General features: G+C 39.3%; 3 protein-coding genes and 1 long non-coding RNA gene across 5 annotated transcripts; 1 reads left to right on the plus strand and 3 right to left on the minus strand.

Moving 5' to 3' along the window:
- The first annotated feature begins 1,420 nt into the window (after positions 1–1,420).
- Positions 1,421–12,811, plus strand: LOC129743805 (sperm-associated antigen 7 homolog). Of its 2 annotated transcripts, none has more exons than XR_008736684.1 (4): positions 1,421–3,823; positions 3,896–3,961; positions 4,019–4,296; positions 11,870–11,989. XR_008736684.1 is itself a non-coding variant. In XM_055736000.1 (4 exons), exons 1-4 carry the CDS (start codon positions 11,174–11,176, stop codon positions 12,423–12,425), a joined length of 732 nt encoding a protein of 243 aa, XP_055591975.1. In that variant the 5' UTR covers positions 10,982–11,173; the 3' UTR covers positions 12,426–12,811. The 2 variants fall into 2 exon arrangements, 1 of the variants encoding a protein (XP_055591975.1); XM_055736000.1 differs by lacking the exons at positions 1,421–3,823; positions 3,896–3,961; positions 4,019–4,296 and adding exons at positions 10,982–11,252; positions 11,315–11,471; positions 12,271–12,811 and having other exon boundaries at positions 11,870–12,210.
- On the minus strand, positions 4,389–7,061 carry LOC129743804 (GRIP and coiled-coil domain-containing protein 1). Its single transcript, XM_055735999.1, has 3 exons — positions 6,761–7,061; positions 4,923–6,705; positions 4,389–4,846 (listed from the first exon to the last, which is right to left on the minus strand). The coding sequence occupies exons 1-3, from the start codon at positions 6,837–6,839 to the stop codon at positions 4,654–4,656; spliced, it is 2,055 nt and encodes a 684-aa protein (XP_055591974.1). The 5' UTR covers positions 6,840–7,061; the 3' UTR covers positions 4,389–4,653.
- LOC129743809 (uncharacterized) lies at positions 7,818–8,505 on the minus strand. Its single transcript, XR_008736685.1, has 3 exons — positions 8,223–8,505; positions 8,030–8,146; positions 7,818–7,964 (listed from the first exon to the last, which is right to left on the minus strand). It is a non-coding gene; the product is annotated as an uncharacterized LOC129743809 (long non-coding RNA).
- LOC129743806 (actin-related protein 8) lies at positions 11,787–14,961 on the minus strand. Its single transcript, XM_055736001.1, has 4 exons — positions 14,746–14,961; positions 14,475–14,687; positions 13,153–14,308; positions 11,787–13,088 (listed from the first exon to the last, which is right to left on the minus strand). The coding sequence occupies exons 1-4, from the start codon at positions 14,770–14,772 to the stop codon at positions 12,790–12,792; spliced, it is 1,695 nt and encodes a 564-aa protein (XP_055591976.1). The 5' UTR covers positions 14,773–14,961; the 3' UTR covers positions 11,787–12,789.
- Positions 14,962–15,974: the final 1,013 nt, after the last annotated feature.

Raw genomic sequence — 15,974 nt, forward strand, 5'->3', positions numbered from 1 at the left:
TTTTCCTTACTTGAGAGGACTTCCCATACAAAGCTATCACGATGCGCGCCCAAAAATGATTATCGGCATAGAGCACGCCAAACTACTGACTTCTCTGGAAACTCGTGAGGGCGGTGATCATGAACCCGTCGCTATCAAGACACGACTGGGCTGGTGTACCTTCGGAAAAGGAAATAAGTGTAATGACATTACAGAGAGTCTAAACTCACACATCAGCTTCAATAACATTCGACTGCACGATGTCATGAAACAGTTTTTTCAAACCGAGGAAGCCATCCCACCAGTAAACCTAGATTCAGAAACTGATAAAAGGGCAAGACAAATACTAGAAGAAACTACCAAATTCATTGATGGTAGATACGAAACGGGACTCCTGTGGAGAGAAGATCGTCCTATAAATCTACCTAATAGCTTCCCTACGGCCCTGAAACGTCTCATTAGTCTGGAGAAACGTCTAGCTGGATTACCCGACTTAGCGCTTAAAGTCCAGGATCTTTTAGACGTCTATGAACGAAAAAAGTACGCTCATCGACTCACACAAGCTGAATTTAATAAAACAGATCCCAAAAAAACCTGGTATCTGCCCCTTGGAGTAGTGACTAGCACGAAAAAACCCAACAAAATACGGTTGATATGGGACGCTGCGGCACGAACTGGAGGTACAAGTCTCAACGACCTTTTATTGAAGGGACCCGATCTATTAATTTCACTAATGGGGGTTCTTTTGAGATTCAGACAACGAAACATCGCAGTTTGTGCTGATCTCACCGAAATGTTTCACCAGATAAGAATTCGGGATGAAGATAAACATTTCCAACGTTTCTTATGGAGAAAAAGCCCTGAAGAACCTATCGGAACGTACGTGATGGATGTCGCCACTTTCGGTGCGTCGTGCTCACCTTGTAGCGCTCTCTTCATTAAAAATAAAAACGCTCTCGCCCACGCCTCAGAATTCCCTGAAGCCTCGAAGTCTATAGTGGACAACACCTACATGGACGACTGGCTGGTAAGTGTCGATACCGTCGAAGAAGCCGTTCGGCTGTCAGAAGAGGTCAAAAGAATACACGCAGCCGGAGGATTCCAGCTCTCAAAGTTTATATCGAACGTTCCAGAGGTCCTAGAACGATTAGGAGAGCTTAATTCGCCTTTAGATAAGAACCTTGACTTCGATCAAGCAGAAAATATGGAACGAGTACTAGGGATGATTTGGATACCATCAGCGGACATGTTTACCTTCAGCACCATTGTGAAACCCTGCCTTCAGAGAATCGCCGATTGTGTGGACATCCCAACTAAGCGACAAGTACTACAAATAATAATGTCCGTATTTGACCCGCTAGGATTAATATCTCACTACATCATACACGGGAAAGTGCTAATGCAGGAAATTTGGAGATCCGGGTCTGACTGGGATGAACAGATTCCGCAAAATCTACTTGACTCATGGAAAAGGTGGATAGGGCTTCTAGGTCACCTTCACAAAGTCCGAGTCCCACGATGCATCTTCTACAATACCGACTCTCGAATAAATTACAAACTTCAGCTACACACTTTTGTGGACGCGAGCGAAGCCGCCTACTCTTGTGTGGTCTACATTCGACTTGAAAACAAAAATGACTGTAAATGCAGACTTATCTCAGCGAAAACAAAGGTGGCGCCGCTCAAACCGCTTTCCATCCCGAGATTAGAACTTCAGGCTGCCGCCCTCGGCGCAAGACATCTCCAAACAGTCGCTACTTCGATGACTCTTCCGATAGAGAAAAGGGTGTTTTGGTCGGACTCAGCAACGGTGTTAGCCTGGATACGGTCAGACAGCAGGCGATTTCATCAGTTCGTGACCTTCAGAGTCGGGGAAATATTGTCGAGCACAAATGTAGAAGAATGGAGACATGTTCCATCGGCGCTAAACGTTGCTGATGAGGCCACCAAATGGAATAACGAGCCTTCCTTTGATCCCGATAGTCGATGGTACCGAGGACCAACATTCTTACTAGAATTGGAAGAGCAGTGGCCAAGGGCATCAGGTAAATCTTTCACAACCGAGGATGAGCTCAGAGCAGTTCACGTCCACGTTCACAACACAGACCCGCTTATAGATACTACTCGCTTTTCAACATTCAATCGTATGCTGCGAACAACTTCCTACATTGTTCGTGGTGCCGATTCTTTCCGACATCGGTTACCGCCCGGGACGGTAGAGAAAATACTTCAACGCGATGAGATCCAGAAGGCTGAACGCGTTTTATGGAAACAAGCACAGGCAGACGTCTTTTTCGCTGAGATAGATCTATTGAACAGAGGAAAACCCATTCCAGCTTCTAGCCATATTTACAAGTTAAATCCCTTCACGGATGAACATTCGATCATACGGGTTGGGTCTCGATTAAATCTAGCCCCGATCAGCTATGATGCTAAGTTCCCGGTACTGCTGCCTAAAGAGAATCGGATTACACATCTGTTGATTCTTCATTTTCATGTTAAATTCCTGCATGCAAATAGAGAGACCGTCCTTAACGAAATGAGACAACAATACTATATTCCTAACATGCGCTCGATCATACGTAGAATAGCAAACGCATGTTTATATTGTAAAGTGAAACGAGCTAACCCAAAACCTCCTATTATGGCACCTTTACCCCGTGTCAGGCTTACCCCACACATTCGTCCTTTCTCATATATAGGTGTGGACTACTTTGGCCCCATTCAGGTGAAAGTAGGCAGAAGTCTAGCCAAGCGTTGGGTATGCCTATTTACCTGCCTTACAATTCGTGCTATTCACCTTGAAGTGGTTTATACGTTGAGCACGCAATCCTGCATTATGGCTTTCAGAAGGTTCATTGCTAGAAGGGGAGCACCACAAGAGGTTTACTCTGATAACGGCACCTGTTTTAAAGGGGCAAGCCGAGAGCTGGCAGAAGAAAGAAAACAAAGAACACTTATTGATGAAGCGTGCGCCTCTACGTTCACCAACGCTTCTACGGCCTGGTATTTTAACCCCCCAGCCACACCCCACATGGGTGGGGCCTGGGAACGTATGGTGAAATCAGTTAAATTGGCACTCCAAGTACTATCTGAACACGTGAGACACCCGAATGATGAGGCATTCGAAACCATATTATTGGAAGCGGAAAGTATTGTCAATTCTCGGCCGTTGACGTACGTACCCCTCGAATGTGACGAGCAAGAGGCATTGACTCCCAACCACTTTTTGTTGTGCTGGTCCAAGGAAGTCCAACAACCACCTTCGGAGTTAAACAACTATCGCAACTCCTTAAGAGATAGTTGGAGCCTAACTAGGCACTTAGTCGATGGATTTTGGAGAAGGTGGATAGTCGAATATTTACCAATGCTCACGAGAAGAACAAAATGGTTCGAACCCGTGAAACCCCTTGGAAGAGGCGACCTGGTGCTTGTCATAAACGAGAATGTCAGAAACGGCTATGAACGTGGACGGATCGAAAAGGTTGTATTAGGTGCCGATGGGCAAGTACGCAGAGCATGGGTGAAGACAAGCAGCGGAACATCACTGAAAGCAGCTACCAGACTAGCGGTCCTTGACGTCCTGGGAGTGCCCTCGGGAAAAGGGGTACTTCACGGGCAGGGGGATGTTGCGGTAACCCGTGACGAACGAGTGAGAGTACCGTCCATTCCCTCGGTCGGAAATACGTCATACGAAGTAAACAGGATAGTGTCATCTAGGTAGTACTCTTGAAGGTAGATAGCGTGTTCTCGGATAGAGTTGCGAATCAGATTATTTCGAAGATCATTTAAATTGTTACCCACAGTATATCATATCTTAGTTTGTACACGAAAAGTGGATAAGGTGAGGAATTTAAAGTTGAATTTAAACTTGAGATCGATATTAATCATTTTCCACCTGCATACTAATTTACAGGAAAGAGTTTGAGGTTAACTTGTGACAAGCTAGAGAATTCATAGAAAAGGATTAACACTAAATTTTGTAAGAAGGTATGCCTAAACTATTCGATTCCTTTATTAACTATTCAATAAATTCTAGCTTAAAGCTGTACTGAACTGAACTGCTAAAGAAGAGTGTTATACGAATTCTCTACCGCCACAAGAAACACTGGCTTTGTGAATCAGTCTGATCCGTGTCAAAAGCGTAAGTTTGATAAACGAAAAGTACTCATTTTGTGTTTACAAATCATTACCGGTGATTTCCAACGCTGAGGTGCAGATAAGGCTGGCGCGAGTATGGTATCCCAGGCGTACTGGGTTCGATTCCCGGTATTGGCAAGAAAATTTTTAGGTTCGAATCCCATAAGTTGCCGACAGGTAAGATGTGTTTACTATTTACATGTATGTTTGAGTTAAGCCATTAAGCATAATTATAATATTTATTTTTTTTCTTATTTACGTTACATACGGGGTATTGCGTTATGTTTTAAATGAAAAATCTCCTCGAAACCAGAGGTTTGGCAGGTTGTATCGATGAGCATAGTTTTCGTATCGCCTTTCTTCATTTAACGAATGAGTCGAACTGAAAAAGTTACTGGTTTGGAATGATCCTATTTTTTATTTTTAATAGTTCTTTTTCATGGGTAAATATTTCAATTCAACCTATGGAGTAACACAATGTACGATACACAGAACAACAAACGGTTTATTAAAGTTTTCCATCCTACGACAATTCTACCGCTTACTAGTGCTGTTGCCGATCAAACCTTGCAGCGATGCCAATTCGGTTGCACTAAACTTGAGTACAGCAGCAATGGCGTTTATCATGTGCTTCTTGCTCTCGGAGTCCTGCGAGGTCAGGAAGCTCAGTACCACGTTTTTGAGATACTCCAAATTTGCCCCTTCGCGTGATTTACAACGTTCCAATCTAAACAATGTGTCATAAGAAATATAAAGAAAACATGTGTAGGTACTTATAATATAACTTAAAGAATCGCATTTACCTATCAATTTGTTCTTCGAGATTTGCAATCGTGTCGTGTAATTCCTCTTGGGAGGCAACCTTATCGTGCAATGCCTGTCGGAGGGCAGCTTCGGCATTATTCTTAGCCGTCCGTAGTGCCGTTATTTCGATTTCTCGTCGAGCCAGCTCGTGAGCGTAATGTAAAATATGATGGGTATCGCTGGGGTTACCACTTCCACCTGCACCAGCCATCGAATGCTCGGTACTTTTGAACACCGAATTGAGGGCGCTTATTTTCTTCGAAAGGGCCATTGGCAAACTGTCCAAGGAATCCATAGCCACTTGCTCCGGGTTTGTATGGTTTTTGGTATCATGCATCAGAATGTCGAATGAAGTACGAAGTGATTTGATTTCTTCTTCTTTCTCTTCGAGTAACTGCAAGGAGCGTTCTCGTTGTCTTTTAAGTTGAAGCTCAAGTTGAGAGAGTTTTGATTTAAAGTCCGATTCTAACGCTGTAAGCATATCTTGGGTTCGCATTTTTTCCATTTTTACTGCTTGATTCAATTCAATTTGTTTATTTTTGTATTCAACCTCTAAATCGTCTATATTCTTATTCAAAACTTTGATTTTTTCTTGCAATGTTTTCGTGTTATTAACATGGATTTGGATGTTTGCTTTCAAAACTTCATTCTCATTCAAACACTGTTCGTAGCTGCGCTGGATAGTACGAAACTCTTCCAAGTCAGACTGACGTTCGGGATTCTCTTCTATGACTGAATGAATTGAAAATAATGATGACAGATCCAGGGGTTTATCAAGTTTGTCGTTCTCCGCCAGTAACAGATTTTTCAGATATCCTATTTCTTCTACAATTCGTTCGACATTGCTTTCTTGACTTATTCTTCTCGTGACTTTGCTATCCAAATTCAACTTGGACAGTTTATCTTTCAACTTTGAAATATTTTCCTGATCCTGCTGTCTCAGCCGATCGTATGTTCCAACAACTTCACTCAGCTCGGCCAAGCGTGCCTCTAAATTGGCAACCCTTTCCTCGTGGATTTCCTCGAGTTTTTTACCCCTTTCTTCTGCTACCATTACCCTTCGTTGTTCCGAACGAATTGCAGTGGCATGTTGTCTTTTCAAATTTTCTATTTCTCCCTGAAATTGATGTAACATGGTCGATAACGCTGCATTCTCTTTCTTGGAACTTTCGAGCTGTTCTGAATTGTGACGGGCAAAATCTATGGCCTGCGGCATTTCATTAACCCGTTTATCAGTATTTTGCTGATTGAACTGGATCTTCAGATCCCTCAATTGCATCTCCAAAGTTTCATTTAAATGACGCTCATCAAGCAGCTGTTTTTGTAGCTCACAAATCATTACTAGTTGGCCATTGAATTCTTCCTCGTGATCTTGTCTTAACTTAGCTTTGCAATTTTCAAGATCCGTCTTGATTGTATAATTCAAAGCTTTAACTTGATCCTCCAAATCACGGACAGCGTTTTCTTTTTCTACCAATGCTTCTCTTAAACCTTTCCGATCGTTTCTGAACGATATCTCCATCCGACCCTTCTCAGCCGTAAGGGTGGCCAGAGAGTTCATCAAAGTTGCAACCTGTTCTCGCAATGCATCTTCGTCGCCAGCCGATTCTGAAGCCGTAGAGATTTTTCTAAAGGCTGTGTTTTTTATATGTGCTGGTGAGGACACTTCCTTCCCTTCCGCACTATTGGTAACCAAGCTTCCGGTGCTGCTGGTGAATGCAGCTAAGCTGGATTCCAGGGCCGTTTTCTCTTTCAGCAGCCCTTTATATGCGGTAACCACATCTGAAAAAAAAAACTTTAAACAATAGGTACATTTCATTATTTACGTTTCTTATACCTTTTAGTCGTTTTTCATAACGCAGCAACTGCTCTTTTTGAGAGTTTACTACAGCCTCCAAATCCTGGTGCCTATCCATATTTGTAATGTTTTCTACCACATTTAAATAATTTACAACTGCGATTCAATTAGCATTTTAATTGGACAAAACGCATATAGTCCAAACAGTTATCTATTAACATTCAGTAAATTACAGAACAAATTTACAAAAATTGATCACAAACTGTACACGTACGAATCTGGGAGTACGTTTTACCACATGAGCAAGCGAGACGCAGCTGCAATACCTGCCAAAACAATTAAATAGTTCCCATGTGCAAGAGTGAGATGCAAATAAAATTTCTGACATCCAATTATTATCTACACTCAGAAAAATACTCTTAGGTATGTCATAAGATTCTCTTATGAACTGGTACCATAAGAAAAATCATTAAAATTCATTAAAATATGATTCGAATGAATTTTTCAGATGAACCTTATAAGTATACTTCAATGAGAGATTATTGTTGCTTTTCGTAAGAGGGTCTTATGAAAACAAGGAATGTCATGTTCGAGGAGAATAAATTCTAGAGTTTGTTTTGATTAGGTCGTATGAACCATTATAAATAAAATTGAGTTATAGACTGCAAACGATTGTAAAAAATGTATTCTATGTTTACTGAAAACATGAAATCATATAGTCATTAATTAACTTTAACAAAACTATTTGAATTTTAGACACATAATGACTTTCTCATTTTTTAGTGCAATTTGGTTTTAACGACCTTTTGCGTTGCGCTAAATTGCCGTGCATGCAAAAGGACCTACACACAAAACTTTCGAGGCCGGAATTTAGCAAAATTTTGCTCAAATTTGACCAGCTAGAAATTTAGCAAACGATTTAGCAATTTTTTTCTACTACAATTTTAGCAAAAAAGAGAAAAAGTTAGCCGCCGGAATGTTTTACCGAAATTTTAGCAAAAACCGGCGGAAAAGACCGCGGGGGATTAGGAATATTGATTTTTTTTTTATTTTTTCTATGGAAATTCTGGAGGGAATATGAAAAAGTCAACACAGATTATTTCACTTCATTTATTTAAAAAAAATGCAAGTCACTTAACTAACTAACTAATTTGTCCACTTGATCTTTAGAATTGGTCTTTCACCCGGGTGAAAATGGTTCCTTTTTGTCGATCATCCTGCAATGATGGCCGGCAGGAACAACCTGGCGAAAACAAATAATTTCGCATATTAAAAGCCGGATTTTCTCATGGTCGAATCGAATCCTACCTATTCGCTTCCGATGTTTTATCCACCTTCCGTCGGCCACTTGGCCATCACACCTTGGCACCACTAGCAGTGAACCCGATTCCGTAACCGCATTACTGTTCATTCATTGGTAAGTTCCTAGAAAAAAACAGAATTTCCTGCTTCAAAAATCGATCTTCAATTCAATCTGTTCGTGTCATGACCGGTTCTTTACCTGTACGCTTCCGGTGTTAGTCTGGCTACCATTTCGTCACTGACTTATCAGCCCCGCCTCCACAGGTTCCGCCAATCGTACTGATTCACGTTGATTTATTTTTCTTTCTCTCGTAGCCGGCGGCTGCTATCCGAACAAAGCGGCTAGCTAGTTGACTTTTTTACTAAATTCAAGCAAAATAAGCATTTTGCTATCGCGTTAGTAAAACAACCCTTATTGCTAATCGAAAGTAACGCAGTATTTTTGCTAAGTGGAGGCTCGAAAATTTTGTGTGTAAACAACAGTTCGGCTGATTGGTTGTTCGGTCCTTTTGCATTTTCGAAGGAAGTGCATGAAATTTTGTGAAAACATGCGAACAAATGAGATAAAAATCGGTTGTTAGAGTGTGTGAGCTGGCTTAGAAGAACGAGTGGCCTAAAATTTTGCTGGGTAAGTGAGATATGTGATAATTTATACCAGCAGTACATTCATACATTTTTTTGACTACAACAGATACTTCCTGAACAATTTGGAAACGTTTACGCTGTGCTTGCTGGATCAAATGAGACACAGGTGGTAGCTAATAGTGTCCTGTCTCAAAGAAACATTTCGCCGAAGGACAGTCCGGTGCAGCACCAATTCAAAGAACCATTAAGCATGAACTTCTAAGAGGTATTTGTGTTTACGATTATTCTTATCTTTAATACACACAATTAAAACGGAATAGCGAAGTTTTGAGCAAATTTAATCAGTTATCAAGATTGAATTCAAAAGTTGGCAAAACGACGTTTGCGCCAAACCATCAATGCAAAAGGTTGTAAGTACACGTTGACTTGTAAGAACAAAAGTAATGCCCACATCGAATACAAAGGCATATTCTTTATCATTTTAACGATTGAAAACCAAGTTTTCAGACTATTCTGAAAAATAGTTTTAATACTAGAATTAAAAAGGTGTTTTGAAACTTTCCTCGCGATTTCCTCGAAACTCGTTTAGGGGCTCATACGACCTAATCAAAACAAACTCTACACTGCAAAAAATCCACATATTGGGGATATGTGTTAGCCTTATAGATTTTTGCAATGTGATTCTCATTTGAAAATAACGTGTCCACACATATAGAATACAAAATTATGACTTTTATATGCATCACATAAAAGTAAAATCCCACACATAAATATTATAAGCCTACATTTCACTCAAACATCTGCCTACATCTTGGCGTTTACGTGCATGCCTGCTTGAAGACATTTTATTTTGTTCGAATTGGTTTTCGGAGGGAAATAAAAAAATGTGAGATTATGGTTCGAAACATTTTTGAAATTTTTATTTTAAATAAAAATAAATATAAAAATGCTATGCCTAATACTTACATGTCTCGCGTTCGTATTCCATTGGCACAGAAACGCGAATTCCGCACCGAAAAATCAGCAGCTAAAACGATTGTTTTAGTCGGATGGAACAATATCGACGGCTCCGATCAACACCAGGCCGACGTCCTTGCCTCAGTAGTCAGGGCTTGGTTTCCTGTGGGGGAGATTAGAAGAGATCAATAATCGATGTTTTTTTTTATAATAGAGTAATACTTACCCAATTGAAATGTTTGAATTGACACTTAAAAGGGCACACCAACTTTTTCTTCAGGGTGGCCATTTTGAAAACACGGAAATTTTCAAAGACGAAAATCATAGAATGTATGAGTCAATATCATAAACTTTATGTTATGGATATACAATTTATGTGTGACATATGATGATAATATGAAGTATATGAAATATATGCGTAGAGCAGTTTTGAAGACCTTATGTGTGAGGAAACATACATCCCAAGGGTGGATTTTTTGCAGTGTGTGGGGGAGATTAGAAGAGATCAATAATCGATGTTTTTTTTTTATAATAGAGTAATACTTACCCAATTGAAATGTTTGAATTGACACTTAAAAGGGCACACCAACTTTTTCTTCAGGGTGGCCATTTTGAAAACACGGAAATTTTCAAAGACGAAAATCATAGAATGTATGAGTCAATATCATAAACTTTATGTTATGGATATACAATTTATGTGTGACATATGATGATAATATGAAGTATATGAAATATATGCGTAGAGCAGTTTTGAAGACCTTATGTGTGAGGAAACATACATCCCAAGGGTGGATTTTTTGCAGTGTAGAAATCATGATTATTGAGGTTAAATTTTATTTTTCTGGCTAATTTTTTTTCATCATGTCACTGTCAGCGCACTGCTGAGAAGTAAACAAAAAAAATGTATTTGAGTTTAAAAACAATTCAACTTTCACAAAAAATAAACTAAGAAAATTTTCACTTGACGGACCCTTTTAATTCACATGCATGAATTTAGGAAGAGGCGCGATGGACGCGCTCACAATCCCGGCCCGGTATACGATTTCTCATGTGTTAAACAGACAAAGCAATAGCTTCCACTCCAATTTAACTCCAGCTTCGTTCAATCGATGGTAAAAATCGGTTTCAACTGGTTTCTGTCAACTGTCATTCTCATGGAAATCTGTGTATTTATAAGAGTCAAAAGCATGAGCGCAGACACCAGATTTCTGCGTACTTTATTCGTTTTAGCGGGCCCAAGCTCAATGGCCAAAATTCACACCACATCAGGTCAATTATATTTTAAGTGAAAATTATTGGCAATCCAGTCGGACTCAAGAGTTGAGGACTGTCACTGAAGTGCTGTTTTAAACCAAAACAATTTAATTTTGAGTTTGAAATCGCGAATGTCACAAAAATTCAGGCAATGAAAATGTACATGATAATCCAGGTGAATTATCCGTTTCTTTTTCGTCTGAGTGCATGAATATCAAAAAAATGTTTTGTTTTGTACTCAGTGAAGACTCGGTGGTAGTGCATGAGTGATTTTATTGAACATAAATTGATTATCATAGAAAATAAATTAAATACAGCCAGTAAAGCCGAATAGTTACTCAGTCGAAGGTTAAAATGGATTTGCTAGGCTCGATTCTTGGATCTATGGACAAACCACCAGCTCGAGACAAGAAGGAGAAGGAAATGATAGAAAGTAAGTCGTACAATTTGACCATTTTGTCGTGCTCAGAATATTATTTTTTATTCTAAATTTAGAGCAGAAGAAAGAGCTGGAGCATCTGCGCAACAAAGAACGGGAAGAACTCAACCGGTTCCGTAAATTCGCGGAAGAAAGACTTGGCCGGTTGGTAAAGGATCCTCACCGACCCTACATGGAATTTCAACCATTAGACAAGGTTCATCGATCGGTGGTGTAAGTCTTTTTTTCTCAATATGACAAATCGGAAATATTTTTTATTTATAATTAAAACACAAATATTTGTTCCTAAAAATTAAATAGTAAGTCCATTTCGTTTTTCTGTCAACAAAATGGCAGAATAGGACTATGAAAGCAATACATTTTGAATAAATTTCCCAATATTTAATAAAAAGATTAGAATGATTTCTTGATTCATATTACTGCTTACATAATTATTCTGTACAACTCAAAATATTAAACAAGATAAATGTGGGGCCTTTCTTTTTGTAGTTCTGTTTTTGTAAAACTCAAAAGCCAGACCTTTTTGAGTCACTATTAATTTTATTTAAAATGTTTTTAAGTTGTTTCGAAACATTCTGACACAAAACGAATAAATATTAATTCTTTCAAAGACATGATATAGCAGAAATAGCTGGCTTGGCAGCGCTGAGCTTTGGAGTAGAAGATGTGGACCGTTACATTGTAGTTTACAAGAAGGAAAATATGCCCTCCGAAGATGAATTGGCCGCTCGGAGAAATGGAGATCCTTGGAACAAACAGACAGCCGAAGAATACGCCGAAAGGCGACTACAGCGTAAACTACTCGAGGAAGAATTACAGAAAAAACCCTTGGAAGAGAAAGAGCTGGCAGTTCCGACAACAAACTACAAGACAAAGTATGTGCATCTAATCGGTCAGGATGCAGCCTTGGAAGCAGCCAAGAAAACCGAATCCAACAAAAGCTACGGTTACGGTGAGCCGAAGTTTGATTTTTATACTTGCGCAATAAAGTAACAAATTACTCTTTTTCCAGTTCCTAGTGAAAACAAACGAGATATTCGTTCTATCGAACAGACCATGGCTGATATTCAGGCTAAGAAACGTCTCAAGACTCAGCATACGGTTGAGCAACCGAGTGATATCCCAGAAACCAACACTGATCTTGTTGAAGCAGGCACATCTAATTAGAAACTATGTTTTAGTAGGTGGCATTGGTGCCTCTTCGAACCAAAGAGTTTTCTGTTTCTTTTAACAGAAATTTAGGACACGTTATTCAGTGTCTCTTGTGCAGAATACTATTTCAGATAATAACGATCCGTCTGTTTGATTGCTTACATGGCGATTACCTAGTACTCCATATATTGGTTTATTGTGACCGTGCTCAATAGTTGGAAAACAATCAAGCATTATAGAAGAATGCTTTTAGTAGCGCATTATTGTTCTTCCATCATTCAATGATAACCATTGCATGTAGAAAAAATCCTTTTAAAATAGCTTGTAGAAATTGATACTTACTCAACGATAGTGTGAAATAAATTTTAAGGTCGGCGGCCTACCACATAAAAACTGCTTTTTCGCGAAGAATTCGAAGTCCGTACCTATTCCATTCGGGTTCAGTCAACCAAAGTTCAGTGGCACTTTCCAGACAGGACATAATAGCCGCTCCTTTCCAGGCAGTGTTCTCGGGATCAATATCTTTGGAACTGTGCACAATATTATGCTCCGAACGATACATTAGAGGTATTTTCAACGCCACTTTGTTCTGAAGCCAATTAGACATTCCGATAAATTTCATCCCTCCTCCCACCACCAGAATACATCCATACATCTTTCGTTTTAATTCGTCGTTGGCTGAAACAATAAAATTTTGTTTAATACTTTGAACTTCACTAAACCTGATCCTTTGAATACTTACGACATCGTTCAATACTCTGAAGTACAGCCTGATCAATTCCAATGAGTTGTCCCCCGGGAAGCATGAAATCCTTTTCGCTCACTTTTCCGTCTCTCTCTGGTTGGTCCAATCCTTCTACCACCATGTCTTCGTCTTGATTTTCCACATTGACCATTCCGCTTTCGTTTGCAGTCTGTTCTAGATTTTCTTTTCCTCGTCGTCCTGTTTCTCGCAAGTACTCAGCATCGAAACAGTCTTCCGGATGAGGCTGAACTGTACAAGGTTTTTGCGTTTTTGGAATAGATCGATTTGCCCCTGTTACCGAAAGAAGCTCTGTGTGAAATAGAGCTAACGGCCCTACGATCGCTTCATCGCCGACCTGAAGCGTAAATTTTCGCTTCTGTTGCATTGGATGCTGTACAGTAAAGGATTTTTCTACGGAACCACATAAATCCAGGTTCACATGACCATATTCTTCTTTTAGCTGTTTTAGAAGAAATGCATCCTGAGGATTATTTTGATCGCATTCCTGATAAGGAAAGGCGCATTTTTGAAGCATCCAGTAGAACGTTTGCGTTATATCGGCACCTCCATAATCCAAACGAACTCTTGTATTTGGATGAGAAATGCCATCTTCTACGCAAGAAACCGACGTTTTCTGATCTCCCACATCAACGACACAAGCATAGCCCAGACCAGCCCCAAAGGTTGCTGCTACGTGATCTTGTACTAAAAAGCAACATCCAAACCCTATTCTATTCAAAAGTAGCGTTGTTAATTCTTTCAAATGCGCTCTATTGTAAATATCTGGTATTACTAATACGGCCTTAAAATGCTTAAGCTGTTTCAAGTCGATTCGCAATCTATATCGTAGTACATATTCCCAGATTTCCTGCAAATCTGCCATAACTGAAGTCATTGAACCACCAACTTCACGGTGGAGATTCAGCTCGCCTCGTTTGATAGGAAAATGAAGGTTAAATTCTCCCTTTGGTTTCAACCAAAGTACTTCTTCGCCCACAAATGTATTGCCTGGTAAGTCATCTTTCCATTCCATTTTCGTGCCTTCAATCACCTCCGGTACTGATCGTCGATTAAAGGCAGATATTTGTTGGGGCGGGGTGGCATATCTGCGGCGGCCATCGGACTGGACGCATGATTGCAATGTATGTGATACCTAAAAAAGCCATTGCTTATAGAATGTTACTAAATGTAATGCTATTCTTAACATGACTTTCAAATTAAACACTTGGTTTTACTTGTTACTTATTGTAAATTAAGGCCGGAATTGAAGAATCTATAGATAGAACATCAGATCTCTGACAAACTCATGTTCATATTACCTGCAGCCGACATTCTTCAAATTCCGGCAGCAAATCCCTGGCCTTGGTCACCACGGGACGTGGCAACACACAATCACGATAAAATTGCCCTCCTGGAGTGCGACGCCGCGCTATGGCATGTAGAAGTCGGCATGGATTCACGTCTGAGGCTCGTCCCATGCGCAGGTACAGAGAGCCAGGCTGAATAACGATTATGTTTTGCGCTTGAAGATGCTAAAAAGACGAAGTTGCTTCTAATAATATATTTAATCGGTCAAAATTCAAATGGTACCTCCGGCGTGTCCTTGCTGTTTGCCATTAGAAAGATGTTTATTTTTGATGTATTCTAATTAAGCACAAATGAATTTGGACAGCGCAAAAGATAAATAATTCATTGAAGGGAAGTTATTTAAGGATAAAAACTTGTTTACATTATAAGTGGTTCACTCGGCAACTTGAACTGCGATTTCGGTTGCTGGCTGAGACTTGTTTATGTTGTTGTTGTTGGTTTTTCGGTCGATTCACGGCCTTCACGCACTGCCTGCAGGCCATGGCCAAGATAGGTAGAGGAGAAGGTAAAACATTGCGCTTAACCTCAATCGACAGAGCCGTGTAAACGCAGGGTCAAAAATAGTTATGGAATTTCGAACGATATGTATGGGATTTTAAAAAAAAATACAATTTATGGAAAATTGCGAGGTCTTTTTGTTCAAATAAGTATACAGTCGCATTCTTTGAAATAACATGTGATGAAATTAGTAAAATTTATGTTCTAATGCTTTCAATATTCTGACTACGAGACAGTTTTATTTTGGAAATTTATCAGTATTTCTGCAAAACATTCAAACTTCGGGAAGCATTTTTGCAAATATAGTTGTAAAGATATGCTAAAAAATGACTTGTTGCAACTTGTAATGAATGCTACTTTATTTTAGGTCCAACAAAATTTAAAAACAATCAGTCATTAGGAATTTAGCAAAAAGCAATTTTTTTAACTCAATAAAAAATCTACGTAAAAATTATGTTTTTCAACCGCATAAGCGCTTAATGAATTGTAAATACATTGGTTAACATTTTTATATTTTTTGCAGAATTTTAAAATTAGTAGTTTTTCTAGAAAATCAATAGTTTAAAAAAATTCCATACATTTTTGTGGAATTTCTTTAACTATTTTTTGGTTGGCCTACTAATACATATGCAAGCAACGGAGTAGCATACCTAAGAATCTAGCTATCCTGGGCCATGGCCTCACTGGTTTTGACATTTCGCGATTCCTGTTTTGATTCCTTATTTTCCAATTCTACACGCTGAGGAAACATAGCAAACATTTGGGTCCTCATTGAATTCTCATTCACACGTTTTTAGCAAAAATTCTCAGCTCAATTTTGGGATAAAGAATAATTTGAAAGATAAATTGGGTGTTTTAAGTATCAAATAATGTAAAAATCAATCCATTTGTTTGTTAATCCAGCTGGAATAAATGGACTATATAATGGACTATATACTCAACGCAATGTGTAT

Source organism: Uranotaenia lowii, chromosome 2 (genome assembly GCF_029784155.1).
Source record: "Uranotaenia lowii strain MFRU-FL chromosome 2, ASM2978415v1, whole genome shotgun sequence".
Classification (NCBI taxonomy): Eukaryota; Metazoa; Arthropoda; class Insecta; order Diptera; family Culicidae; genus Uranotaenia; species Uranotaenia lowii.